The 25500-nt window shown below is 62.1% G+C and overlaps 1 protein-coding gene across 4 annotated transcripts; it reads right to left on the bottom strand.

Moving 5' to 3' along the window:
• Positions 1 to 623: 623 nt before the first annotated feature.
• Positions 624 to 25064, bottom strand: ASPSCR1 (ASPSCR1 tether for SLC2A4, UBX domain containing). Of its 4 annotated transcripts, XM_033090635.1 has the most exons (16): positions 24855 to 25061; positions 23841 to 23896; positions 20601 to 20715; positions 19236 to 19336; positions 13999 to 14056; positions 12953 to 13026; positions 12205 to 12640; positions 6393 to 6532; positions 6143 to 6224; positions 5703 to 5769; positions 5014 to 5076; positions 4625 to 4677; positions 1377 to 1428; positions 1043 to 1112; positions 805 to 977; positions 624 to 720 (listed from the first exon to the last, which is right to left on the bottom strand). In XM_033090635.1, the coding sequence occupies exons 1-16, from the start codon at positions 24954 to 24956 to the stop codon at positions 707 to 709; spliced, it is 1656 nt and encodes a 551-aa protein (XP_032946526.1). In that variant the 5' UTR covers positions 24957 to 25061; the 3' UTR covers positions 624 to 706. The 4 variants fall into 4 exon arrangements, with proteins under 4 accessions (XP_032946526.1, XP_032946527.1, XP_032946528.1 ...); XM_033090636.1 differs by lacking the exon at positions 5014 to 5076 and having other exon boundaries at positions 24855 to 25062; XM_033090637.1 differs by lacking the exon at positions 624 to 720 and having other exon boundaries at positions 948 to 977; positions 1043 to 1191; positions 24855 to 25064.
• Between the last annotated feature and the right edge of the window lie 436 nt (positions 25065 to 25500).

Raw genomic sequence — 25500 nt, 5'->3', positions numbered from 1 at the left:
AGGACTGAGGGCATGGGTTAGGGGCAAGCCCCCCCCCCGTCCCTAACTTGGCCCCGCTGGGCCCCCCCACTTTCCTCTCCCCCGCCCCTCAGGGAGTCTCCGGGCTTCAAAGCACTGGGAGCATGTGGAAGTAATTAGACCTGAAGGGAGAGGCTGGCGACAAGTGCCAGAACCCGTGCCCCACAGCCACTTTGAAGTGCCTCAGATGGTGAGGGCGGGCGGGAAACCCCAGGCCAGGCCCTGCTCCTCCAGGGTGGGGGCCACCTTCCTCCCCTCTCTGTGCCAGGGGCTAGGGTGGCCGGGCCTGTGACGTAGCCAGGAAGGCAATGTCTAGAGGCCCTTCTCCCCACACTTGTGTTCCCGGCTGGGGGGCGGGGGAATTAATGATGTCCATTAGGTAAAAGCCAAGAGGACACCTGTGCCCTCATTAAAGACCAAGGCTGCAGCAAGGGGACGCAGGGCCCACACTGCGGTCCAGCCAGGCTGCAGGGCCAGCCGTTCCCAGGGTCAGGAGCAGCTTGAGGCCTGTGGTGGGGAGCTCCAGACAGTCATGCAGTGGCGGGAGGGGGCACCGGGGCAGAGGGCTGTGGGGCCCTTTTCTGGAGAAAGGCCACAGGAGGGTCTCAGGAGAAGCTCTCGTCTTTATTCCCGCTCAGGGTGGGGAGGGATCCTGTTGCCAGCAGTGGGCTCTCTGGGCTGGCGGATCTCACCTCTTGGTGGCTGCAATTCAAACGTGCCAGGTGACCTCGGGGTCCTGGGTTCCTGCCCAGCAGCCCCTCCCTGCCCCGCCCCCCCCCACAGTACCTGGCAGCTTGAGCCACTTGGGTACCTTGCCCAGATCCCTCCTCACAGGCTGGGCTGCCCTGGGGCTAGGCTCAAGGGGCCCCACTGCCTCCTCAGCAGCGGGCTGGGACTCAAGGGGCGCAGGGTCAGGGGCTGGCTGTGGGGGCGGAGTCACGGAGGCCCTGGATATGCACCTGGGGATGGAATGAATGACGCCAGCGCTGCAGCAGTGGGCCCCCCACCCCCTGCGGGCACTCACCTGGCCACCAGCACATCAGCTGCAGATGGGGAAACGGTGTGTTGCAGCAGCCTGGGCTCCAGGTAGAGGACTGCAGGAGGCCCAGCCCCGTGTCAGGAAGCAGAGGGGCGCCACCACCACCTCCGCTCCGCTCCGCTCTGGGACATGGCCTGGGCAGGTGGCTGTCTCAGCCTGAAGCCCCAGTAGTGTATGGGGGTGTGGGGCCACAGATCTCCCTCCCACACCCAAAGGACGCCCCCTGCTCTGGGGCACCTGATGAGCCAGGGTGCTGGGCCTGGTGGGGGGGGACCAGGTGGGGAGCGCGGTGGTGAGCAGAGTGGGGGTCCCCACCCACCTGTTGGCTCCTCAGCTCCAAAGTACACAAGAGCAGCAGGGAAGAGGTTTGCCTGCAGGGAAGGAAGAGGGGAGCTCAGGGGCCAGCTGAGCACCGTGGGTAGAGGCTGGCAAGAGGGGCAGGTTGTCTGCACCTCACTTCCGTGGTGGCTTTGGGGCTGCACCTGGAGGCAAGCTGCTCACCACACCCCTCCTGCTCCCCAGCCCCCAAGAGCTGCCCAACCTCAGCTTTGCACGCGCCTCCTTTGGCACCAACCCCAGTGCAAGCCAACCCAGGGCATCAGGCCACAGTGGACCCTCCAGGAGCAGCCCCAGCATAGCTGCGTGCTGGCATTTTAATCCCTCCTCTCTTCTCCCTCTTGCCCAGTTCTGGGATGAACAGTTAACACTCTGAAGGCAGCAATTAAGCCTGCACGACCCCTCCCCAGCAGAGAGGCAGGAGGCCCACAGGTCAACTCTGTCTGGTCAGGGTATGGGGAAGGCGAATGCCCAGAGGGGCCGTAGAGGCACAGGGCAGCCACCAGCCCTTCCCCAGCTGGCCATGCTCCCACTCCACCTCCCCTCCCCCAACTATGTTGCCTGAAGAAGAGTGCTGGAGGGTCTGTGGGGTCAGTCAGGTGAGCACCCTCAGGCTGAGGAGAACTCAGACCCATTGGGAGCAGCTGGACAGAGACGGGCACCCTCAGCCGCCAGGAGCCGGGCACAGGGAGTGAGGACTCGGAGTCAAGTTCCTCTGGGAGTTGCAGGCTGATGGGCCACCCAGGTCTGCTGCCTTTGAGAGTCCACCAGCCAAGAGCTCAAAAGCCACGCTGGGGTTCCCTGACTGGACTTGGGTCTGGCCTGGTGGGAAGAGCCAGTCCAGCCAGCGGGAAGCCCCTCCCACCAGGAGGGTGCTGCAAGTGGGTGCCACACCCACCCTGGGGGTCCAGAAACTGCACCTCTCCTAAGCCCCCAGCTGTAGGGGGGTGGTGGAAAGGGTTTCTGCCCAGGGACCGACCCCAACTGCACAGGTGTGGGACGAGAGGGTCACACAGCCCTTATGTGCCCCTGGAGGTGTCCGGAGGCGGGACTGTGGTGTAGAGGTCGGCAGATGGCACTAGAGCCCCTAGCGTCATAACCTGCCCCCCAGCCACTTCTGCATCCAAGGGGGACGACAGCTACAAGCCCTAAAGCTGGCCAAGGCAGCAGCAATGGCACGAGCCTCCATGTCTCCAGCTTCTGGTGGAAGGACCACAGCAACTGCCAGCTGGGCACGCGTTTTCTCTGCTCTTGGCTCTAGCTCCGAGCTCTTGGAGTCGAGTTGGGGCATTAAAAAGAGGAAGCCTCACAAATCAGGTCCAGGAACGCTGAGACCACAGCAGAAACCAAGGGGCACAGACAAGGGCCGTAAGCTCTGAAAACCCCATTGTGACACCTGGGATCAAAGCCTGTGGGTGTGGGGGGCCTGCCCTAGGGCCCTGGAAGTGCCGGAAGCTCAGGTGGTGGAGCGGGGACCCCTTTCCCAGCATGGTCGGGCTCTGACTCGGAGAACCACCCCCAATGCTGGGACCACTGTCACAGCACCGACTGACAGCATGTTCCTATTTCACGGGACCAGCTGGGCTGGGCCATCTGGGGGCTGCAGGGCTCAGAGCCTTGAAGGCCCCTCCCACCAGGTGGGAATTCTCAGGGCCCTTTGGGGCAGCTCCTCGAACCAAACTCCTGGCCTCCCCTCAGCATCTGCTGGAAGCCCCCTCCCCATTGGCCTGCATCTCTGGATCCCAACCCACCAGTGGTGAGCAGACAGCACAGAAAACCACTGTGACCACCAGCACAGAGGGTCTACCTGCCTGTTCAGGCTGAGGGGGCCCCACAGAACGTGGCCGTCTGCAGAACCCACCCAGGGTGATGCCTGGGTTCTGGGCCGGGTGGCGGGCAGCACCAGCTCTGAAGGGGGCTCAGGTCCACGAAGCAGGTTTGATGTGGGGCACCGGGGCCTCTGCACCCACACCCTCCCACCCTCGTCCTCATGCCCTGCCTCTCCCAGCCAAATGGGGCAGCTAGGCTCCCGTCCCCCACACCCACCCTGAGTGAGCTGTCCCTCCCTGGGGCACGGGGCAGGCCCCAGGCAGCCTCCCGGGCAGCCAGCGGCAGAGTACGGCCCTGCCAGGGACATGAAAGCCAGCGGCTTCTGCGCCCGCTCCCCCCGTGAGAGGAAGGCTTCCTTCCGGGCCCTGCCAGCTCTCTGATGGGCGGACAGGGCCGCCACCCCGCCAGCCCACGCGTAGGCCCCCCGGCTCCAGGCTGAGCTGACGGATGAAAGGAGACGGCTGCTGGTAGCCGGGGCAGAGTGTCACCAGGAATCAGGCCTTGGGGGCGGGACAGGCGGCACCCCAGGGCTCCCAATTAGGGGGGAGGTCTGGGCACTGGTCCCCCTCCATCCCCAAACATCTCCCAAATTCACACATCAACAGGCTGGCCTTTGAGGGAGGGCGGGCGGGGATGGAGGAAAGAGGCCCAGCGCCTCTGGGGCTCCTGGGGGCTGAAAAGGGGGCCCAGCGCTCAGCTCCCGCCCACCTTGCCTTCTTTCCTTGGTGAGCGTCCAGCTCTCTGCCCGGTCTTGCCCCATCTCCCCCACAACGGTGGCAGCCCCAGCTCAGACCTCTGCAGGGCCTGCGGGCCACTTAACAAGGGCTGGCCTCTGTTAGTAATTAAAATATCTGAGGAGACTTTGAAGAGGAAACCATTAGGCCAGGGGCTGGGGAGGCCCCAGGCTGCTCTCCCAGGCGAAGGGACAGGACATTCCTCCAGCTCTGGCAGGCAGCCCAGCAGGGCGCCAGATCAACACTCGGCACCGCACCCTCCGCGGGAGCTCCAGGGGCCGACAGGGGGGTCGGGCAGAAGCACTGCCAGCTAGCGGGGAGGGCCCAGCCCCAGCACGGCGTTCCCAGCAGAGGCCGCGCGGGTGGGGGAAGGCAGGGGCAGAGAAGGCAGCAGCCCCGCAGCCCAGGGCCACACTTGCCCAGCAGCTGGCACCCCAGGGGCCTCGTGGACAGCTGACCATCTGCAGTGGTCTCCGACCCTTGACCCTTCAGGATTGGGCCCAGCAGCCCTGCCCCAGGGCCCCTCCCCCCAGGGCCAACTGCAGAGGCACTGAGCTGCCTGCAGGCCACCTTCTGCAGGGCACAAGGCCACACTGTCCTCCTGACATTGGCCTCGCCCTCCGGAGTGACCTAGCAGCACACCCAACCCAGGCCCACCAGCCAGTACCTGGAAGAGGGTCAGCGTGGGGTCGTCCAGGGTGGTTTTTGGAGGAGTGATGACTGTGGAGAGATCACTGTGTGAGGAGGGCCCAGCCCCCTCGCCCCTCGGAAGGCAGGCCTGAGGGAGGGGGAAGCCCAGGCTTTATCAGCTCCAGGATTTCGGACCCGCCCTCAGCCCTCTCGCCCCCTCTGATGCTGCAGAATCCTGGGCAAGAGGCTTGGGGGGTGAGGGGAGTTGACCTGGGGCAGATTCACCTGCAGGGACCCCAGCCCTCACCACCCAGGTGCCCTGAGAGGGAGGCCAGTGCCCCCCCCCCCCCGGGTCTCCAGACACTGTTTCTGGGGCTGCTCTGAGGAGGGAGTCGGGACACGCGAGCAGGTCACGGGGCAGCTCACACAGGTGGAAGGGCAGCTCAGGGTTCCCCAGGTGGCTCCTCACAAAGTCCTGCAAGGCCCCCACTGGAGGAGGAAGGACGCGTGAGTGGAGGCGCAGGGCCAGCAGGGACCCACCTGCACGCGTGGCGCCGGCCCACTGGGGGACAGGACAGCCAGGGCTGAGCTGTGCAGGTCCCCACTCCCCACAGGCCGGGCCTCAGGCCCTCAGGCCCCGCTGGGGCTCGGCCTGGCTGGACCCCTTCCCTTTGCCTCTGTCTCTGCCCATTACCCAGTCCTGAGCACCGACTGGGGAGGCCCCAGATGTGACAACACTGTCACACAGCCCTGAGGGGCCTCAGAGGACCCCACTCAGAAGTGGTGGCATCAGCGCCTTCCTTCCAGGTCAGCTGCAGCCCCAGGCCAGGGACTCCACTGCTGGGTATGGGGAGCTCAGGGCCCACCTCCCTCCATGCCCAGATGGGGGTGACGGGGTGCCCAGGGTCACAGGCACTGCCAGGCGGACCTGGCCATGTGCCTGCACCCCAACAGGCTCTGCAAGCTCAGAGTCTGCTGCCTGCTCCACAGGGACAACAGCCACCTGTAAACATCCGCCTCCCTGGAGCCCAGAGGCTAGGTGGCCACGGACCCACAGCCCTGAGGGAGGATCCAGGAGGGGCTCGGCCCTCACAGGTGCCCAGGCAGCCACTTACCTGTCTCACTGGGGCGGAAGAAACCTTGTAGGATGTAGCGATCAGGGAACAGGACCCGCAGGACCACCTGGGTGGACAGGACAGGCGTCAGCGGCGCCCCTGCGCCCACGGTGGCCAGGCCCCCACCCCGGGTGGCAGACACCAGGACTGGGGCAGGAGGAAGTGCCACTCGCCCCCTGGCCCTCGCTGTCCCCACCACGCCCCTGGCTACAGTTGTGCCAGGAGCTGGACGCGAGGACCGGGCAGTGCCCCCGTGTGTGTGTGTAAAAACACACCGAACTTTGTTTTCCTCATAAAACGGGCTGACTGGTTCAGTAATTAACCGAGGCGGTGCAGGCCTGGGTGAAGCACAGCTGACCACAGCCAGTGGCGTGTGGGCTGCGGTGGCCAAGGGAGGCCCCAGCGCAGAGCCCGCACTGACACCCCAGCCCTTCCGGTACCTTAGGGTATCGCTCCAGCTTCGCCTTCATCTGAGCCTCTCTGAAGGCCCTGGTCACTAAGGGGGCTTCTTCCAGGCGCTCCCTGCAGAAGGGGTGGGTGAAGGCCCAGGTCTCCCCAGCCACAGTGGAGGCCCCACACAAGCTGGACGGGACTAGGTGCCCCCTGCCTGGGCCCCACACGCTCCCAGGTGCATGAGGGCACAGGTACTGGGGGCCTGAGGTGGGGAGCAGGGGCTGGGGTCACACCCACCGCTCACTCTTGAGTTGGGCCAAGCGTCTTCTCACGTCGTCCACGGTCACCTCGAAGAACTCGTCCGGCAGCTCCCCGGGCCAGGCGTGGTGCAGCTCCTCCAGATCAGGGTGGCACACCACGGGGTCCCGGTCGACCGGCTGCGAGGCAGAGGGCTCTGCTGACGCAGGCTCCCACAAGGGGCCCGGGTGCCCAGCCACATGGGGCCAGGTCACCCAGGCCCTGCTGAGGGTGCAGCCCTGCAGACCTGAGCCAAGCCCAGGCCTCGCCAGCCCCAGCTATCGGCCAAGGCCAGGTCTCCAGGGTGGGGTATGGGACAGTGGGTTGGGAAACCCAGGCCAGGCCTGTCCAGGCTGGAACCGCTCCCGCCATGCCAATCTGCTCAGCAAGGCTATTGTTGGGACCCTCGCTCACCAGGAGGGCACATGGACCTGGGGTCTTGGCTCAGTCACTGCTGGGGGGACTCAGGGAGTGGCCGCTTGGCAGGGCCCACCTCCCACAGCAGCTCCTTTCCTCACTTCCTGTCTGCATGGGAGCCCCCCCTCACCCCCCCACCGGAAGGGGCCCAGGAAGCTGCCTGCTATCAGGGTCCCCAAAGCCTGGGGAGCAGTGACCTGGTCAAGGCCACGTCTGGGGCTCCATGGGAGGGGCAGGGGAAGCGGCAGCTCCCAAATTAGAGGTTTGGCAAAAACCTGCCAACCGCTGGCCCCACGGCCCGGCTGACCCCACTACCACTCCCCAAGGGAGCAGCCTGGCCCCTCCCTCTGCCCACCCTGGGGACACAGGAAGGGACAGTGTCAGTCCTGATTGGCAGCAAGGGCGATGGAAATTACAAGGCAGGGCTTGCTCTTGTGGCCTCGGGGTGGGTAACGGCAGTGAGCAGGGGGGCAGGGGACACTCCGCAGCACTGAGGCTGCTGCAGGAGCTGGGCCTGATCAAGGTGTCCACGCCAGGTCCTGTCCTCCCTCACCCCCACACACCTCATGCTTTTCACACCTGGGGCCAGGGCGCGCGGGGCGGGCGCTGGGAACTCGCTTCTCTGATAGACTGATGGTTCTTCCAAACAGCCCCGCTTGCCCTAAAGGTGAGACCCACCGGCCTGGGACGGCCAGGCCCAAGCCGCTCAGCGTTTGGGGAGGCACTCCCCCAGTGCACCTGCCAGGTATCTCCAGCGCAGCCCTTTCCAGGCCACACCCAAGGTTTGGACTGTCCACTAAGGCAGGTCCCTACAGTCACACTTCACAATGCCCTCTCCCCCAGAGAAAGGAGACGGGCTCTCGCCAGGAAACCCCTCTGATCTCAGAATGCTATGGCACAGTGGCCAGGAAGGGCTAGCTGAGGCCTGGGCAGCAGAACCCGTAGGTGGCTGACCGAGGCCCCTGGGGGCTGCCCCTTCAAAGCCACAACCATCCTGCAGCCGCCACGAGCAGTCTACGCCAGAGCTTTTTATAACAAGATGCCAGGCGCCAGGCTGCCCCCCACAGCCATGGCGCCTGCATTCCAGAAGGGCCGAGAGCAAGCCTGGGCTCCTGTGGGGGGGGTGGGGGGTGAGAGCAGAACACACATGTGCCTGAGCGGGAATCACTGTGTCCAGAGCCAGGCCCCTAAGGGCTATAGCACAAAGGCTCTGGGGCCACCTGTCCTAGTACCTCCCTTAGAGGACCCAGCCCCAGGCACACAAGTCACCCCATGAATGCAGCAATTGGGTGACACGCAGCCCGTGGCACCAAGCTGAGACTGACCATCCAGATGAGTCCCTGACGCTGGAACACAGTCGGTGAAGCCAGTCCCAGGGAGCACATGGCCACGCTGGCCTTGCTGTCCTCCTGGCACTTCCAGGGGACAGCCGAGCCCCAGGGCTGCTGCCACGTCCTGGCCCCAGGCAGGCCCTGTCCCACAAGAATACACAGATTGGTGGCTAGGCTGGCAGGAAATGTCACCATGCTACCAAATGACAAGGGAGAAGCCAGGCGGCTTCAAACCCTCACCTTAGCCTTCCCAGGAGAGAGCGTTTCCAGGCAAAGGGAGGTGGGGGAGGGGCTGGTCTGACAGCTCCTGGGGCAAGAAGCTCAAGGAGGGGCTTCAGCCAGCCAGCGCTCACTGCGGCCACTGGACCACAATCTGGCCTCGTTTGTTGTCCCTTCACCCGCTGGACCCTGGTCACGAGCAGGTATTACGCATGGCTCCCAGACCAGGTGGTTTATGGAGACATTTTTGGATGGAGAACAGAGATCTAGAATGAGACATCATTAGGAAAGCAGAACGCACATGGTAGCAGCCGTGAGGGAACGTGTCATGCCTTAACCCTCATTACGGGAGCGAGTCCTACGTCCTGGCCAAGGGGCACATCCCTGGGGCCTGGGGAGGGGTCTGAGATGAACCTTCCAGCTGGCATCTGAGACGCTGGCGGGGTCCCAGGCTCTGTGCTGAGAATGATGGAGCCTGGAACCTCCTCACGCTCCTGACAGCTGACCTCCATGACTCAAATCTCCAGGTTGGCTCCAGAGGCTTCCAGGGAGCCACACAGAAGATGGCTTGCCACCAAGAACGTGAGTTGCCATCACTTCATTGGTGAACAGTCTTATAGCTGTCTCACCAGGATGACACTGCCAGGGGCCCCAGCGGCATGCAGAGGGAACGGGACCACCGTCTGAGGGTGACGCTCAGAGGCGGCCCTGGGTGACAAGCCAGAGTTGAACAAAGGCTGGAGCGACACGCCATTTAGGGCTGGGGACTTGGTGACAACTGTCAGCTGAGGACGGCCATTGGTGCCTTCAGAAAGTCCCTGGCACACCGGACAGGCGGTGGAGGGAGACCTGAGGAGATGAAGGCTTGAGAGACTGCCCACCACAGCCCCACACCACTGGCTGGCACCACAGGGGGCCGAGTACGGAGGGGACGAGGGGACCGGGCGCTGGGCCGAGATGTGGGCTTGACAGTCTCTGGACAGTTGGGTGGACGAGCTCCAGCAGCCACCACACAAGTGGCTGAGAACCCACTTGGGCACGCAGGGGTCCCCTCATGTCAGAAGTGGCCTCGCTGCCCGCTGAGTTTCATTTTCTTGACAGTAATTTTCCAAGACGTGATGACACACGGAGAAAAAACTGTAAAACCTCTGTGGAGGTGACCTCAAGCCCAGATTTCTAGCTTCCTGGTGAGGGCTCTTGCTCTCCTCCCCTCCCGCCTCCCTTGCAGCCCAGACGGTCCTGACAATGATTCTGGTGAGAGAGAATTCGAAGCGTTTCCCCTTGAGGCTTAGAGCTTAAATGAATCACTACCGAGGGACGCAGGCCAAACCTCCCGAGTTACTCCCAGAGCCACCGCCCCTGCAGGGAGCGCCAGGGCATGGGCACCGCCAAAGGCCTGGGCAGGCAGGCACAGGCTGCACGAGAGACGGCCCTGGACACGAGGCTCGGAGGCAGAGGTGCCCAGCAGCCAGCACTTGGCGGAGCCAGGGCCTCCCTCAGCAGGCACTCCTGGGCCCGCCCACTCGCCTTCCCAGCAGAAGACATGAGAGGTGTTTTAGAAGGAAGAGAACAGGGCAGGTAAGCACTGGGCCCCAGCGTCGAGGCTGGGCAGCTCCCATGTGGCCATGGCGGGGCCAGGCGTGTTGCTGTGGAGAAGGCGAATGGAGCCCCAAACACTGAAGTAAACAAGGGTCTCCAGCACAGGCACAGAAGCTGCCCCTGGGGAGCCTGCGGTCAACAGGCTAAAGGGGTCCAAATTCTGCAAACCGGGCCACCGGGCCTCATCTGTGGGAGCCCCCCAGCCTGTCTGGGCAGCTCAGGGTGCCAGGGGCGCCATGACACCCGTTCTCCACTACGGTACACAGGCTGGGCATCTGTCCCTCCCCTGAGTCCAGTCGTGGACGAGACACTGCAGGACAGAGATGCTGGAGGGCACCTGCCTGTCACCAGGCTTCAAAAACTGCCACCAAGACTCAGCCGGCGCCTTCAAAGCTGCTCCCCTATCAGCCAAGAGACCTCAGTGGGCATTCCAGCTAAGGCCATGCTGTGCCCCAGGACGGCTGGGGCTGTAGCCGGAGCCCGGGGCATCCACACACACCACTGGGCATGGCAGGGACAGGCAGTGGGACTTGCTCTCGGGGAGACATCATGGGCAGGTGTCCCAGGCTGAGAGGAGGGCTGCAGGGCAGTGAGGGCGCCGCTCTCCATGTGGACGGGCGCCTCCCAGCCTCCCACCCGTAAGCCAGGGAGCGGGGATAGCCAGAGGCAAGGCTGATGCCGCCCTGAGACACAGTGCAAGGTGCCAAGGAAGTGTCAGGTCCCTTCACATGGGATGGTCAGGCACAGGGGCAACCACTATCAGCCACCCATCCTGCCCAGGGGACCGGGGCTTTTGATCAGGGACCCTATGCCCTCTGCGGGGGGGAGGGGGGTCGGAGTGCCCACTGGGACGGAGGCTGCACGCACAGAGCTGCGGGGCGGCCGGCAGGAGAACTTCAAAGGGCAGCCCAGGGGCCGCCAGGCAGCCCCAGCTTCGCCCAGCCCGGTTCTGATGGCCAGTTAAACTACCTTCTAATAATTAATGTTCCGACATCAAAGGCTGGAGCCGCCGGGTCTGTAAACCATCCCAGGCTCAGCTGAGGACCTGCCTATATTTTACCCTGTCTCTTCCGACTCTTTATTTAAATCCTAAAACCACACACAGGCAAAACATTAATGGGAAACTTGGAAACTCCTTTTGATTACTAAACGGTACCTTTGAAGTCCCCCCAAAGTTGTTTTGTTCCCCTCTCCCCTCCCCCAGCACTGAAAAGGGACACAAAGCAGACACCATGTGGCCTGCTGGCCCTCTGGGTGTGCGGCTGTTAGTGACAGGAGGCACGAGGCGGGCGGGGACGCCCCACCACCGACCAGCTGCTGGGCTCCCAGATCAAAGGCAGCGCTGCTGGCGACCAGGCGGATGCCCCCTCCTGCCGGGGGCCCAGGGTCAGTGCTCCGGGATGTGCAGGACCCTGTGTCCAGACAGCGATCACCTCCTGGGCAAGCACAAGCCCAGGGGCCATCCGCAGGTCCCCAAGACACACAGAACCAGGGCCTGTCCGGGCAGGGGGCCAAGGGCCCAGAAGCCCCACTCCGTGCAACCCCTGAACTGTTAGGTTGGGAGAAACAGACAGCCAGTCCTGGCCCCAGTGTCTAGCCCCAAACCCAGGGACCCCAGGAAGAGCAAGCCCAGTGGGAGTCAGGCCCCCCTCACTGGCTCACCCCAAACACATGCGTCTGCTTTTGGCCACTGATTCTGGGCCCAAGTGACAAAGGTCATGAGACTGGGGACTGCAGACTGGTTTCTAACATGGCCCAAACGTCCCTGTGCCTGGGTCAGGGTGATGCTAAACCACTCTGCCTGCCCCACACCCCCACTGGCTGGTGGTGGATGAGCTGTGGGGATGCTTGGCTCAGCAGTAAGTGTGACATGAAACAATCAATGCCAAAGCCACCTGCATGTCGAAACCAGCGACCCAGACAGAAAGGTGGAGGGTGACGGCTCTGAGGCACGGCCTGAGACAGGAGTGTTCACGGTCCCCGCACCCACGCGAGGGCCACCCGAAAGACAAGCTCTCTTGGCTGTGACAGTGGTCACGGGCGAACATGAGTTTGTCAAAATCCATCAAACTACATTTAAAATGGTGCCCCAGTGAAGCTGATTGAAGACAAAATAATGCCAAAAAAATCACTTCCCTGAGAAGATGAAAACGCGCCCAGTGACCCTGCTGTCCCCCAAGGCTGACCGGCCAAGAGGTCAGATGCGGTCAGCAGGAAGGACCCCCGGCACCCAGCTCACCCCTTACCGGCTCCGGTTCCGGCTGGGGCTCCTGGCCAGGCCTCGACTTCTTGGGCTTGGAGGGGCCTCCGGGGCTGGAGAAGGACTTTGGCAATTTGGCTGAAGGTGACATCAGATGCCTCGCAGAGCCGGAGGGGCCCCCCAGGCGCTGTCCCCCGCCAGAAAAAGGCACAAAGGGGGCAGGTGTGGGCTGCTTTGAGGTCTGTTTTGCCTGCACGGACACAGGCTCTGGGCCCAGGCCATCCACGTGGCTGGCCCCTGAGGTGACTGCTTGGTCCTGACGGCTCATGTCACCCTGGCTCAGCCCCATGGAGCTCAACGGCAGCAGAGGGCTGCTGGCTGCCTGTTCGGCCGACAGGGAAGGAGTCGGGCTCCCTGGGCTTTCGCTCCGGGAACCTCCAGGTTCCTGCTTGATGGCCGAAATGCGTTGCCTCATGGCAAACCTGGGGGTGGGGGCAGAGAGAATGAAAGTCCACACACAGCTCACATCTGAGTCCAGTCCCCTGGAGGCCCTCCCGCCCCCTCCCGTCTCAGTTCACTTGGTGGGGAGTGGGAGACCCATGCATGGGCTGCACACCTGCCCCATTGGCCCTTGCAGAGAGCAGACGCCTGCCTGACACACCCCCCCACCCCCACCACGCAAGTGGGAGAGCCCCAGGGCAGTGGCCTCAGATCTAGGGGAGAGGTGGCAGGGGGGCGCGTGTGCTCCTCCCTCTGTTTCCACATTTCCCGTTTTCTTTCCTTTGAGGCCCCACCTGATGATGGCACTGCCCCCGGTGAGGCCCAGTGACTGCAGCGTCGTGCTCTGCAAGGCGGCTCTGCCAGTCACCTGCAAGGAGGGGACAGGACAGCTGTGCCCCGGACATCCGCTTACCCCTCGTTGACAAAGCTACCTGCCTGGCCTGGGCCGAGGACTCGCAATGACCCTGGTGAGGGCACCAGAGGCCCTGCCCTCCTGCCTAGCGCTCCCACGCCCCATCCCAGCCTGGTTGCCAGCACCATGGGGCCCCCAGCTGCTCCCGAGCATTTGTTCACTGGTTGGGCTCTGTCCCCCTACCCCGCCCCATCCCAGGCCTGGGCAGGCCACTTCTGCTGGCGAGTTGGCCAGCCCTCTGAGGGATGGACTCACCACGATGGCCCTGACCTGACCCAAGTGCCCAAGGCCCAGTGGTCTGGGTCCTCCAGGGGAGCACATGCTCCCCAAATCCCCTCACAGCCCTGGTGGGTGCATCCCATCCACATCAGGGCCCTCCTGGGGCCCCTTGGGGACATGGCCACCCTGGGCCAGGAAAGGGAACTTGGCCAGAGTCGAAACAAAAAGCCCCTGTGAGCCAGGGGACCAAGCGCCAGGAGGGTCCCCGTCACGGGAAGGTGGGTGGGGACAGGCAGGGCCTTGGCCAGGCTGGGCCTGCACCACGCTGCACTCGGTTTTGAAAAAGATCAAAACACGGAGCAAAGCAAATATTTATTAAAATGAAACCACTTTTGTGACTCTTGGGCTTTGAAAGAAGCTGAGAAAACAAACAGGGCGTTGAGGGAGGTTTGGGAGCGCCTGGGCGGCCGCGGTTAGTTCCAGGAGCCGGCGGCCTGCTTTTCTTCCATGAAACACATCGTGCTTTCAGAGCTGAAGCCCCCCCCGCCCCCCCCGCCCCCCCCTCCCCGACACACACACACACACTCTTTGAAGGCGGGTCTGAAGGAGAGTGAGTTTTCCAGATTGGAAAACGGGGCTGGGCCCGCGTGGCCGCTTGGGAGCAGGAGGTGGGGCCCGGGGCCAGGCGGGTGGGGCCGCAGCACCTACCTCATCCCTCATAGACACGCAGACCGGGCTGGCCTCACTCGGCTGTTCCAGACACTCCCTGCAGGAGAGGGAGGAAACATCACAGGCCGGCCGCTGGCACGCGGGAGGGACACCAGTGCCCTTGGGATGGCACCCAGGCAGTCAGCGTGGAACGCCTCCCACCCTACCCAGAAGGAGGCAGCCACCTGCCCAAGAGGCCTGACCCACCAGCCTCGAGACTCGAAGCGCACGGACACAGAGCAGGGAGGCAAGCAGCACCAGCCACCTCCTGGACGGGCCCAGGGTCACTATCAACTGTGCCCAGGGGCAGCAATGAGAAAGAGAGTCCCGGGGACTGTGATCTGGGCTTTTATCTGAAACTGTCCTCCAGGAGAGTCACTGACCCCTAAAGTGCCTGCAGCAGCTCAGGGCACGAATCCACTAAGTGGACTCTGAGGCAGACACCAGGTCTCTGAGGTCACCAGTACTCCGAGCTGGCCGTCCCCTCCAGCCAGGCCCCATGGGGCAACACCGGAACAAACGGGACCGTGGTCTTCCTGAGGGCCAAGCGGTGGCTCTTGACCGGAACCTCGTGTTAGGACTGGGGCCCTGCCGCCTGCACCCAGGGTGGGCGGCCTGAGGGCCACCCCTCGGGAGGGTGCAGTGGTGCATCCTCGGGAAGTGTGTCCAGAGGTCCACATGGTCACAGGATAGGCCCACACCGATGGCTCTTGAGGGCCCCTGAAATCACTGTCAGCAGTAAACACACAAAACAAAACCAAAGGCTGTGCAGGACTCAGGACAGAGGTGCACCCGGGCAGCCCAGGCCCCTTAGCCTTGAGCCACACGGCTGGGTGTGGGAATCTCCTGGAGACAAACAGGCTGGAAAAACCGTGGATGCACCACAGACCTTTCTCCATTGTCTGGGAAAACATTAATAGCAAACTCAGCAGGTGTCCCCACCCGGCGACACCTCAGTGCTGTCACCCAGGTCACCAGCCGACCAGGGCCAGACTGTCCCCCTTCTTATCCTGGAGGCTGTGCTCTCCAGTAAGATGGCAGCGAGCGTCTGCCCACACAGGACCAGCCACCGAGTCCTCCTGCCTCATAAGCCGGACCCCGAGATGGGAGAGAGCAGTCTCCCGCAGCAGCGCTGGACGGGCTCGAAGGACGGCGGGCGTGCATGTGCACACTCGCACCCGTGCCACACCACACCCAACACTGCCTCGCCTCGCACTACCAGGGCGCGAGCTGACGACCCCGGTTACGGGCTGCATGCCAGCCGAGTCCTGGCTCTGCAGCATGTACACGGCAGACCCGCGCCTGTGCCCACCAAGAGTAAGTCACTCCAGCACTTTCATAGTTGTATACCAGCCCTCCAAATAAACGCCTACCCCAGACGGCCCCTGGAACACCCAGGCAGCCGTACGGGCTGGGCCCGCAAGGCCGGAGGCCCAGAGGGACATCAGGCCGCGCAGCACTGCCCTTCCAGGCCTCACTGCTCACCCACATGGACGTGACCGGGACGGGAAGACACGGGAGCTTGGCCCGGGACCAGAGGCAGCGGGGCCTCCGACTGCACACGCACTCCACAGACTCCGCTGTCCAAGGCCGTGACCAGGCCCACTGCGTGGTCTGGTGTGGGTTTTGCCTGTTTCTCTGCTTTTAGCTTATGCTTTCATGTGTTGCTCAGGGCTGTGACCCACAATCCAGAGCCAGCTGTGGGAGCTCCTGGAGGCAGTATGGCCCTGCCCCTGCCCGAGCCGGGGCACCACCAGCCTCACTGCCTCCTGAGGTCTCCGCAGGAAGTAGGAGACCCACCGGCTGACAGCCTCGACCACAGTCTCCGTGGGCCGAGTCCCAGTGACCCCAGGCCAGGCCTCAGGAAACCACAAGACCCCAAAGTGCCAGAGGAGAACCTGTCGCAATCCTCCCCAGGACCATGCAAGCAGGACCACAAATCACAAACAGGGCCGAGCGCCTGCCGCCTGCCTCCTGCCTTCCGAGGCCTCTGGACATCAAACACCAGCCAGCCAGGCTTTGATGTGCGGCTCCTCCAGAGGGATCCGATTCCCTGTAAACACGCGAGGGGAGGGGTGGCCCAATCACTTCCAGACCTTCCCGGCCAATTAGCAGAGCTTTCCGTCCGGGACAGTGGACCCAGGGGACATTCCAGCGCATCAAGGAGCCGTCCCCTCACGCACCCTCAGCAAGAGCCCCCGGCCCCCCTGCAACAGGCCTCGCTGAAGTTCCAAACGTCCCTGAGGGGGCTGTGCTGGGCCTCCTGAGAAGCCGTGTGTTCCAGACCCAGGCAGAGCCACCAGCCACCACGCGAGGCTGGGCGTGGGTGCCCGCCTTGTTCCAGACGCCAACTCAGCCGGGAGCCATGGTGGCTTAGGGAGTATAAGGCCAGCAAACCTGTTCCCCTGGTCGGGTGGGGGCCAGCGGGAGTCAGCCAGGCAGGACACAGGGGCACAAAGCACACTGCCCCCACCGCTGAGGACAAGTCAGACCACCTGAAGCCCCTTCTGTCTGTGTCACCTATTTGGGCCTGACCAAGTCGTGGCTGGTACAAACACAGGTGCTGCCAACACACACCTGGCACCACCACGCTGCCCAGGCCAGGACAACCAACAAAAATCCAGCCAACCGACAGAGCTGTGACTTCAGGCTCCAAGCGTTCCTGCTGACACAGCGACTCCCACGTTGGGTGCGGCCACGTCTCAGGGGCCAGGTGACGCCCACCTCCCACCTGGCAGCCCGGGCACGGAAAGACGAGAGGATGAGGTTAAGGCAGCAAGACGGTCAAGGCTGGACGGACCCAGCCTCCTCCTCCAGGGCGGACAGACCAGGGACAACTGCAGAGGGAAGTGCCTCTGGCTTCCCAGGGAAACGCGGTGGGGCCTCCGAGAGCTCTGAGTGGACACCCGGCATCTATGCCTCTGGCCGAGCTCAAGGCCCTGGGACTCGGCACACAAACCTGCCCCCAGTACACCCCCAGGCTGCACCCCAGCCTCAGACCTCAGACCCCAGGAGAAACACGCAGACGGCCTGCCCTCCCCAGGGACCCCCGAATCCACGATTTTACTATAGGTATGATGAGTGGTGCTGAGGTGGGCTGGAGGTGAAATCAGGCTGGGAGCAGAGGGGCCAGGGCTGTGGGGGAGAATCCAGCCTGGGGGTGGCGTGCCTGGAGCCCGTCTCCTGGTGGCCCTCCCTGCAGCAGATGCTTGAGAAGCAGGAGGAAGACTGGCCAGTCCACGTCCAGGCGAGGGCCAACCGAGGCACCCAGCAGCCCCGTGTGAGCGCTGAGCACGTGCAGCAGCTGGCCCACAGGTGGGCGGCTCCAGGTGTGAGGGACCTCCCACAACGAAAAATATAAAATCTCATTTTCCTGTTGATTACATGTTCAAAGGGTAATATTTGGTATATGGAGTCAAGTTAACCAAACTCTTAAAATTAATCACACCTGTTTTTACTCTCCTTTGATGTGGCTACCAGAAATTCTTAATTACCTCTGTGGCCCGCACGTGTGGCCCAGGTGGCATGTCAAGTGGCCAGTTAGGAGCCCCAAATGCCCACCCTGATCCCCAGGCAAAAAGGACCGGCCACGTGAGCAACAGCAGACCCAGGTGCTGTGCTGCCTCCGACGCTCCCGCCAAGCGCTGCACGTGCCAAGCGCTACCCGCCAACTGCTCTGGGACACTCACCTCTTCGCAAAAGCACCAAGTAGGAAAAGCCAGCTACTTGGTTTCCCCCCTGCGGGGAACCCCAGAGACACCTGCCCACAGGCCTCCAGCAGCACATCCCTCTGCACCCAGCACCTCCTTCACGCCTGTCAGGGACCTGCAGTGGCCTCAGCATCTGGTCTTCGCTTTGGGGCTGGCGCCACCCACCCTCCCTGATGGGAACCTGCTTCAAGGTCAGTGAATGCCACCAAAGGAACGCCAGCTTCCAAGGAAAGGCTGGGCTTGGCACTTTTGGAGGTAAAACTTAAGGACACCCCTACCTGCCAGCCCAGCAATTCTGCCTCTCGGAATTTATTCTCGGGGAGGAGCTGGGAGTGTGCACAGACTTCCAGTGTCCATGGAGTGACAACCAGAAGTGCTGCTGGGGCTGCACAAACGAGGCAGCATCCACACAAACGACCCACACAGCCAACGACCCTCTAAGGGAACGTCTAGGACATCACGACAGCTTCATAAGCAAAAAAAGAGCATGCACAAGTTGCTCGGGGCACAAGACTCCTGTGTTAATGAAGCACACAAACAAACGGTCAGCGTGCATCCTGACACACCCACTGCTGTCCAGTCCGAGGGCTCTATAAACCCTCCCAGGCCTGCCTGCCCCTGACGGCACCAATTTCTTCCAAGAGCTGTCTCCACTCTCCTGATGTTTGTTAAACTACGTCATAAACACCGTTTAGAAGTCAACCCGTCGTCAGGGCTCCTGTGAACCACGAATGTCCCCGAGGCGGCCCCGCCCTCCCCTGACACCCAAGGACCAGGTCAGTCCAGTGCACCAGCAGAGGACATTGTTCTCCATACTTGCCTGTTTTCATCTGCCCCCACTGCTGACTGTTCCCACAGGGGACTCTCGCCCTGTCTTCACCGCAGGTCTCTTTTCTGTGGAGGTGCCTGGGTCCTTCCAGGGAGGTGGGCCCCATACCGCGGAGCCCGGTCCCCTCCTCTGAGTTATTCCTCGTTTTTGTGGGGCACAGAGTCACACCTGCCCACAGTCCCTTCATCCTGCTGGCTGAGACCTTTCAAAGTGGACGAGACTTCCACCTCATCATGACAGACCAACCCTTAAAGGGCTACCATTTTGACACATTCAGGAGACCAGTTTAAAGCATTAGTCACCACGTAGAAACAGACACACGTCAGTTATCATTAAGAAAATTTTCTTTTCAACAGAACCCATTTTCATCATAAGGGAGTTTTACACCTAAAGCATGTGTCAGCTGAGGGGCCAGCACCCCACTTCTCCCCTCACTGCTCACCAAACCCCACAGGGCACAAGTGTGGCCTTGCTCTTCCTGGAGGGTGAGGTCTGGCATCACACCAGGAAAGCCTGCTGTGGCTGGTGAAGAGGCAGCGCCCATCTCAGACCAGTCCTCTCACCGGGACCACCGAGCCCCCCAGGCGCAGCCTCCAGCGCAGGAGAGCCCGGCGCCACAGCTCTGGGACAGCCCCACCGCCCACCGCTCCACCCCACCGTGCAGGGGACAGATCTGGAACCCGCTCCCTGATGCTCACCTCGTCTGTGCAAAATGGTTGAGAAGCTCCCAGAGCGTCTGGCCCGAGCAGAAAGTGTCTTGCAACCTGGAGCCATCATCCAGCTGCACAGCAATGCGAACCTGAGGAGGCGAGAGGCAGAATGAGGGAGAAGGAAAGCAGCTGTCTGGACCCAGGCCTGGCTGTCAGGGCACGGGCGGGAGGGCTCCTGTTATCTCGTGGGGCGTGGGGGCCAAATGCTGCCGGCCAGTACTGCCTCTCTGCACACACTGGTAGGTTCTTGTGCCTCAAGCTGACAGATTTGGACGTAATTTGTTATGCAGCCATAGAAAACGAATGTGTTGTGTTTTCTGGACTTTTCCATTAATGAGCGTGTTGCTTTTGTAAGTCTATTTTTAGTAATTATGTCCCTAAACAGAGATACAAGCCTACAACCCAAAAGGGGGAAATTCCTTTCTGGACTCCCTGTCAATTGATGACACACCAGAGCTCATGCAGAGTCCCCAAGGTAAACAGAGCCCAGAGGTGGGCAGGGCCCCAGAAGTGGGCAGAACCCCAGAGGTAGGTGTGTTTGCAACCCTGAGCTCCCATGGCCCACCCGCATGGCCTGACGCTGGATTCTTTGTCACAGCCATGCCTGCTGTTTGGGCCAAGGGCCTCTTCAAGTGCACATTTACGTTAAATCCCCAAACAAAGGGAGCCGTTCTATGGGAACCCAGTTTCCCAATATACCCCTGAGGGGGCCCCAAGGGAAGTCAGGGTTCCCTCCATGTGAAACTCTGAGAACTGGTTGTAACAGAAAAAAGGGGTGTTAGGGTCAGTCCCCGAGGCCTGCCTCCTGGTGGACTCTGGAGCGCTGAGCAACGCCCCAGGGCCCGAGTAACCTTGTTTCTCACGGCACAAAGGCCGCCCCCCTCGCGATTACTTGAGTAAAGGACGGGGTAGGGAGCAGGGGTGCTTAGGAGGGTACCTCTCCATGGCGGCTGCTCCCTAAATCTCTAGGACCACAATGTTCCTGACCTGGTGGAAGACTTGAGCTGTGGTCTGAGCGAGGCTGGTGGGAGCGGCAAGGGCAAATCCAGAGCCTCCGGGCCACGTGCTCTCCTCCCAAACTGAGGCCGCACTCAAGTCTTGCCAGAGCTCCGTGGCCCAAGACCCTGACGACTGTGACCAGGGTCGCTGGCTGGCGGGTACCGCTCTCACGCTGAGACGAAGGCAGCACTGCTAAGCCCCAAGTACCCTCAGCACATTTCCCATCATCCAAGTGAAAATGGCCTGGCCTGGCCCTGAGAAGACACATGGGTGCAAGGACTCGGCTGCGAAGCTGCCCACAGCCCATGGGGAAGAGTGGGACGCAGCACGGCCGGCCGGCCCCAGGGCACCTACCATGTTCTCGGGCCCCTCACGGCTGCGGGACACAGGAACCATCTCCAGCTTGGCGTTATTGGGCAGGTTGGCGAACCTCCACTGCAGGGAGAGGTCAAGCACGTTCCTCTGAAACCTGCAACACAGACCAGAGCCCAGGGCTGCCGTGCAGACGCTAACACAGCCTGCACAGCAACCCCCGCCAGTGCCTCTGAGGCTGTGAAAACGGGGTTATGGCTAGCAGAGGGGGAAGTGGGTCCCTGGCTACAGGTCTTCTGAAGGAAAGACAAAGTGAGTGGACACAGTTGAGTGCAGGAAGGCAGCGCAAGAGGGGAGACAGGCAACCGAGGGGCTGGCTGCTCCTTCAATGGGAAGCAATGGGCGGCCCAAGGACAGGTCAGGGAATAGAAACACACAGAAGCAACTGAGGGCATGCACCTTGCTGTGCTCGGAAAGCTTTAACCAAACGACACCCCGTGTCACCAACTAGAGCTGTATCCCGAGGCAGTCCAGCCACTGTGTTCACTCCCGAAATGACCAGCTCCCCTTCCTCCTGATCCTGTCACCTTTGAGGCAGGGCCACAACCCCAAAGACAGAAGGCAAAGGCTCTAGAAAACCACAGAGGGAACCGGCCGGAAGCCCCCACGGAGAGCCAGGCTCACACACGGCCGGGGTCCGGGAATGACGGGCCGAGACTGCCATTCCCGGCTCGCAAAGCCAAGTCTTCAACCCCAGAGCCACCCTTCAGTCTCTGCCCACATCCAGCTCAGATTAGCCGCTGCACAGGGACCTGGCAGCTCTGAGTCTCCCACCCGCTCAGGAAGAGGCCAACATGGGCCCTCAGACAACAGGGTGGGCCTGCAGCCTCCTCTGATCCCTGTGACGGAAGTCGTGGGCCCAGAGGGAGCACAGTTTCTCGGAAGGAACTGGGGGGATGAAGAGAGCCAATGAGCCACGTCAGGAAATACCCAATGGCAGGGGAGGAGGGCAGGGAGAGAATCCGGGAGCCTCCGTGACCCTGCTGGTCTTAATTGGCAGCCTGCGTTCACGGAAGGCCAGGCCGGGGCCATGCTCAGCGTGGTGCTTCCCAAACAAGAAACTCAGGTGAGAAAAACCAACAGGTAGCCCAGGCCACCCAAAGGCAGAGCTGGGACCACAAAGGCGGCCCCTGATGTCCAAGTTGGATCACATGCCGGCTGTGGACCTACAAGGAGTCACACACCTACTCCTGAGAGAAGAGGAAGGAGGGCGAGCCTCAGAGACTAGGACGCTGCCTCACCCGTGGGCAGGGAGGGTCTCAGCCAGGCAACCCCGGGGCCTTCCTGACCCTGGTCCCTCTCCTCCCAACACCCTTTGCTCCCAGGACCCGTACGAGAGCGAGAACCACCACTGTTAACCTTACAGAGCATTCAAGTCTGAGAAAAGCTCCCTCCCTCGGCATCTGTGAAACCACCACCCCTGCACGGCCTTGACCAGAGAGGAGACAGCGAATCAGGAGGAGCGTGAATAAGAGGACTTACTTACACCGCGGAAAAAGTCGGACTCAGCTCTATTTCTAATGAAAGTTCAGGAGACAACTACGGTGCCGGCAAGAGAGGCTGGGGGATATGCACACACGTACAGTGGTCACCAGCTGCATGAATGCCAACACACAGCAGGAAACAATGGTTTTCTGAAAGGGAACAGTTTATAAGGCCCAGGCATTTGGAAGGAGTGAGAAAGAAGGCAGTTTTATATCCACGTTAACACTGGCTGGAGACTGTCACGCAACAATTCCAACGTCCACTGCGAGACAGGGTGGGAGAGCGAGGGAGAACCCCAGGGCAAGAGGGCTGGGCGCCTGGAGTAAGGGGAAGGTTTTGCACACGTGACCACACACGAGGCTGCCCTCCCCAGCAGTAGCAGCCCTTTTTAAACAAACGCAGTTGACCCTTGAGCAACAAGGGGGCTAGGGGCGCCGACCCCCGGGGTTGAAAATTCCGCATATAACTTTTGTCTCCCCAAAACTTAACTATAGTCTCCCTCGGTATCTGCAGAGGATGGGTTCCAGGACTCCCCCATGGACACCTAGTCCGCAGAGGCTCAAGTCCCTGACATGAAATGGCATAGATCGGTGCACACAGGCAGCCCTCCACATCCGTGGATTGAAACAGTACAGGTGTTTATTGAAAAAACCCGCGTGTAAGTGGACCTGCGCAGTTCAAACCCATGTTCTTCAATGGACAGCTGTACAGTCAGCAGAGAACAGGGAGACAGGAGAAAGGTGGTAAGATTGCAAGAGACCTGGTCTGATAACTCCAACCACATGCTAACCAAGGACTGAGGCAGGTGAAGGGAAGAGAGGGCATGTAGCTCTGTGACAGGAAGCTGGGGGACAGCCCGGCATGGAGCCAGAGCCCTGGGACTCTTGGGGGTCAGGCAAGGAGGCGGGGAGCTGGGATAGCGTGAGGGTGCCTCCACTCAGAGTCTCCTCTGCAAAAAGCCCCACACACGACAAAGCACGGGCAAGGCCCACGAAGCAGGCTCCCACGCCACGGGCTCCTCTCTGCCGCTAAAGCGAGGACAGCCATACCATAAAAACATATCACTACAGTGAAATCTCCTCCTGTGGGACAGATGCCCAACCCACCAGTGTGCGGCTCCAGTCCTTTCCGTGTTAGACCCATGCGTGCAAGCAGCTCCGGGGACTGTAAGAAACCTAGTGTGACGGTTTCTTCTCATTTCTCCGCAGCTACTTCCTCTTGCCCTCGGAGCCCCACCAGAAACTTACACAACCAAATGCACAAAACCCTGTGCAGTGGGTGAACAATGACCCCTGAGAGATATGCCACATCCTTACTCCCAGAACTCGGGACTGTGACCTTATTTGAAAAGAGGGACTTTGTAGAGGTGAGTTAAGGATCTCCACATGAGGTCATCCGCGATCAGGATGCACCCGAAATCCCATGACAAGTGTGGTTATGCGACAGAAGAGGACAGAACACACACACACACACACACACAGAGGAGAAGGCCACGTGAGGAGGAAGACTGGAGTGAGGTGACCACAGCCGAGGACTGTCAGCAGGCCCCAGAAGCTGGAAGAGGAGGACGGATCCTCTCCTAGACGTCTGGCGCGAGCTCGTCCCTGCAACACCTGGGTTGGGGCTATTGGCCTCCAGACTGGCAGAGAGTAAATTTCTGTTGGTTTAAGCCCCTCAGCAGGGCCCTGGGGGAGGGGGTGGGAGGACTCAGGATGACAGCCTGGCCAAAGCACTCACTTCAGATCGTATTCGCTGGGGTTGAAGTCCAACTTCCTGCACGTGTCCTCCAGAACCTAGGCGTGAGATGAGAGGACGTGAGCCACTGTGTCTGGCCTGGTCACTTGGTTGGCAGGCACAGTGGCACGGAGAACGCGGACGGCAGAGTCCATCTCTGGGAGAGCCAGTTGGCTCTGCTGGACAAAGCCTAGTACAAGCCACATGACTGTCCACTCAGCAGCTCCACGTGCCTCACCCACAAGCAGTTCACTGTCCCCGTCCTCACTGCACCTGACTCGTCGCCCCAGCTCTGCTCCACAACCTTCAGGCCACTCCCCAACGGGCCATGCATCACTACATCTTCCCATACATTCCAGAACCCCCTCCCCACTCTGAGATAAAGTCCAAATTTGGGCCCCTCTGCCAGCCGCGTTTCACCCTCCTCCCCACGAGCCAACCCCAGAGCCAGCTCAAGGGGATCGTGGGCGGCCCCCTCAGGTGCGCTGCACGCACAGAGTCCCCCCGACCCCCCCACGGGCTCTTCCCAGCAGGCCGTAATATGCGCACAGTCCCCTACACAGCAGAGCCCAATAAACATTTTTCATGTGACGGATTTGGGGTCAACCAACTGCCCCGATGAAACTGCTGAGTGACTCAGCAAGTCAGTTTCCAGGCAGAGGCCGGCACACCCAGCCACAGCGGACACGGGCCGGAGGACGCCCCCGGGATGGGGACACAGGGCGAGGCACTCGGAGGCTAGCTCCGCGCGCCGCCGACTCGGAGCGGATGGCATAAGTGCCGACCCTCGCCAGCCCACCCCCCGTCCGCAGCCACGCGGGACGGGAAAGCCTAGGACCCCGACGCGGATGTGGGCGGGCCCGCCGCACCATGAGGCCGCTCATTGGCCGCCTCGGGCCCCGCCCCGCAGGCCGGGCCCCGCGGCCCCCCGGAGCCAACTGCAGGAGTGGGCCCGACGCCGCGCCCCCGCGGCCCGCCCGCCGGCCCCCGCCCGCCTCCTGCTGCTCGCGGCCGCACCTGCAAAAGCACGGAGCTCGGCGTCACCTTCACCGTGTGGCGCCGCCCGTTTGGGGCCAGCACCGACACCGCGGAGCCCCCGCCGCCTGCCGGGGCCGCCATCTTCCGATCACGTGACCCACTGCCGCCGCCGACGCCTGCCAGACTTCAAACAACTTTATCGGCAACAGCCGGGACGCACAGCCACGCGGCCGCGAGGGTGGACCTGGGGGCGGGGGCCGGGAGCACTTCCGGGCCCGCCCCCGACCCCGCCTCCTGCCCTGGCCCCGCCCCCGGCGCTGCCGCAGGGTCCCGGGAGCGCGTGTTCACCCCAATGGTCGCCACGTGGCCGCAGGACTCCACCTAGCCACGTGGAACCGGCGGCAGAAAGAGGAAGGCCGTGCGGGCCGCGGGTGCGCCGAGGCCTGGGCTCCCCTCCGGGTCACTATCTCCACTCTCCCATCCCTTGTGGTCACCTCTGTCCTTGCGTTGGTGTGAAGGTCAGAGGATGGCTAAGAGTAAAGACTTCTGCTCCAGAAGCTCCAGACCAGAGAGCAGATTCAGCGCAAGTCTGAGGGGGGCGGTCTACCAGCAGCCAAATAAGAGTCCATGGACGAACATGTTTGTGGAAGGTCTGGAGGAGGGGTTGTGGGATCCTCCCAGCCCT

The sequence above is a fragment of the Rhinolophus ferrumequinum genome, chromosome 21 (assembly GCF_004115265.2).
Source record: "Rhinolophus ferrumequinum isolate MPI-CBG mRhiFer1 chromosome 21, mRhiFer1_v1.p, whole genome shotgun sequence".
Classification (NCBI taxonomy): domain Eukaryota; kingdom Metazoa; phylum Chordata; class Mammalia; order Chiroptera; family Rhinolophidae; genus Rhinolophus; species Rhinolophus ferrumequinum.
Note: the sequence above shows the minus strand (reverse complement) of the source record. Positions and strands in the feature narration are given on the sequence as shown.

Bases quoted from the DNA above. Each gene is read 5' to 3' on its own strand.
- ASPSCR1 (XM_033090635.1), bottom strand. From the start codon at position 24,956: ATGGCGGCCCCGGCAGGCGGCGGGGGCTCCGCGGTGTCGGTGCTGGCC. The intron at 23,897-24,854 runs GTGCGGCCGCGA...TCTCACGCCTAG, and splicing joins CGAGCTCCGTGCTTTTGCAG to GTTCTGGAGGACACGTGCAG. The intron at 1,429-4,624 runs GTACTGGCTGGT...CCTTCCCTGCAG, and splicing joins CCACGCTGACCCTCTTCCAG to GCAAACCTCTTCCCTGCTGC.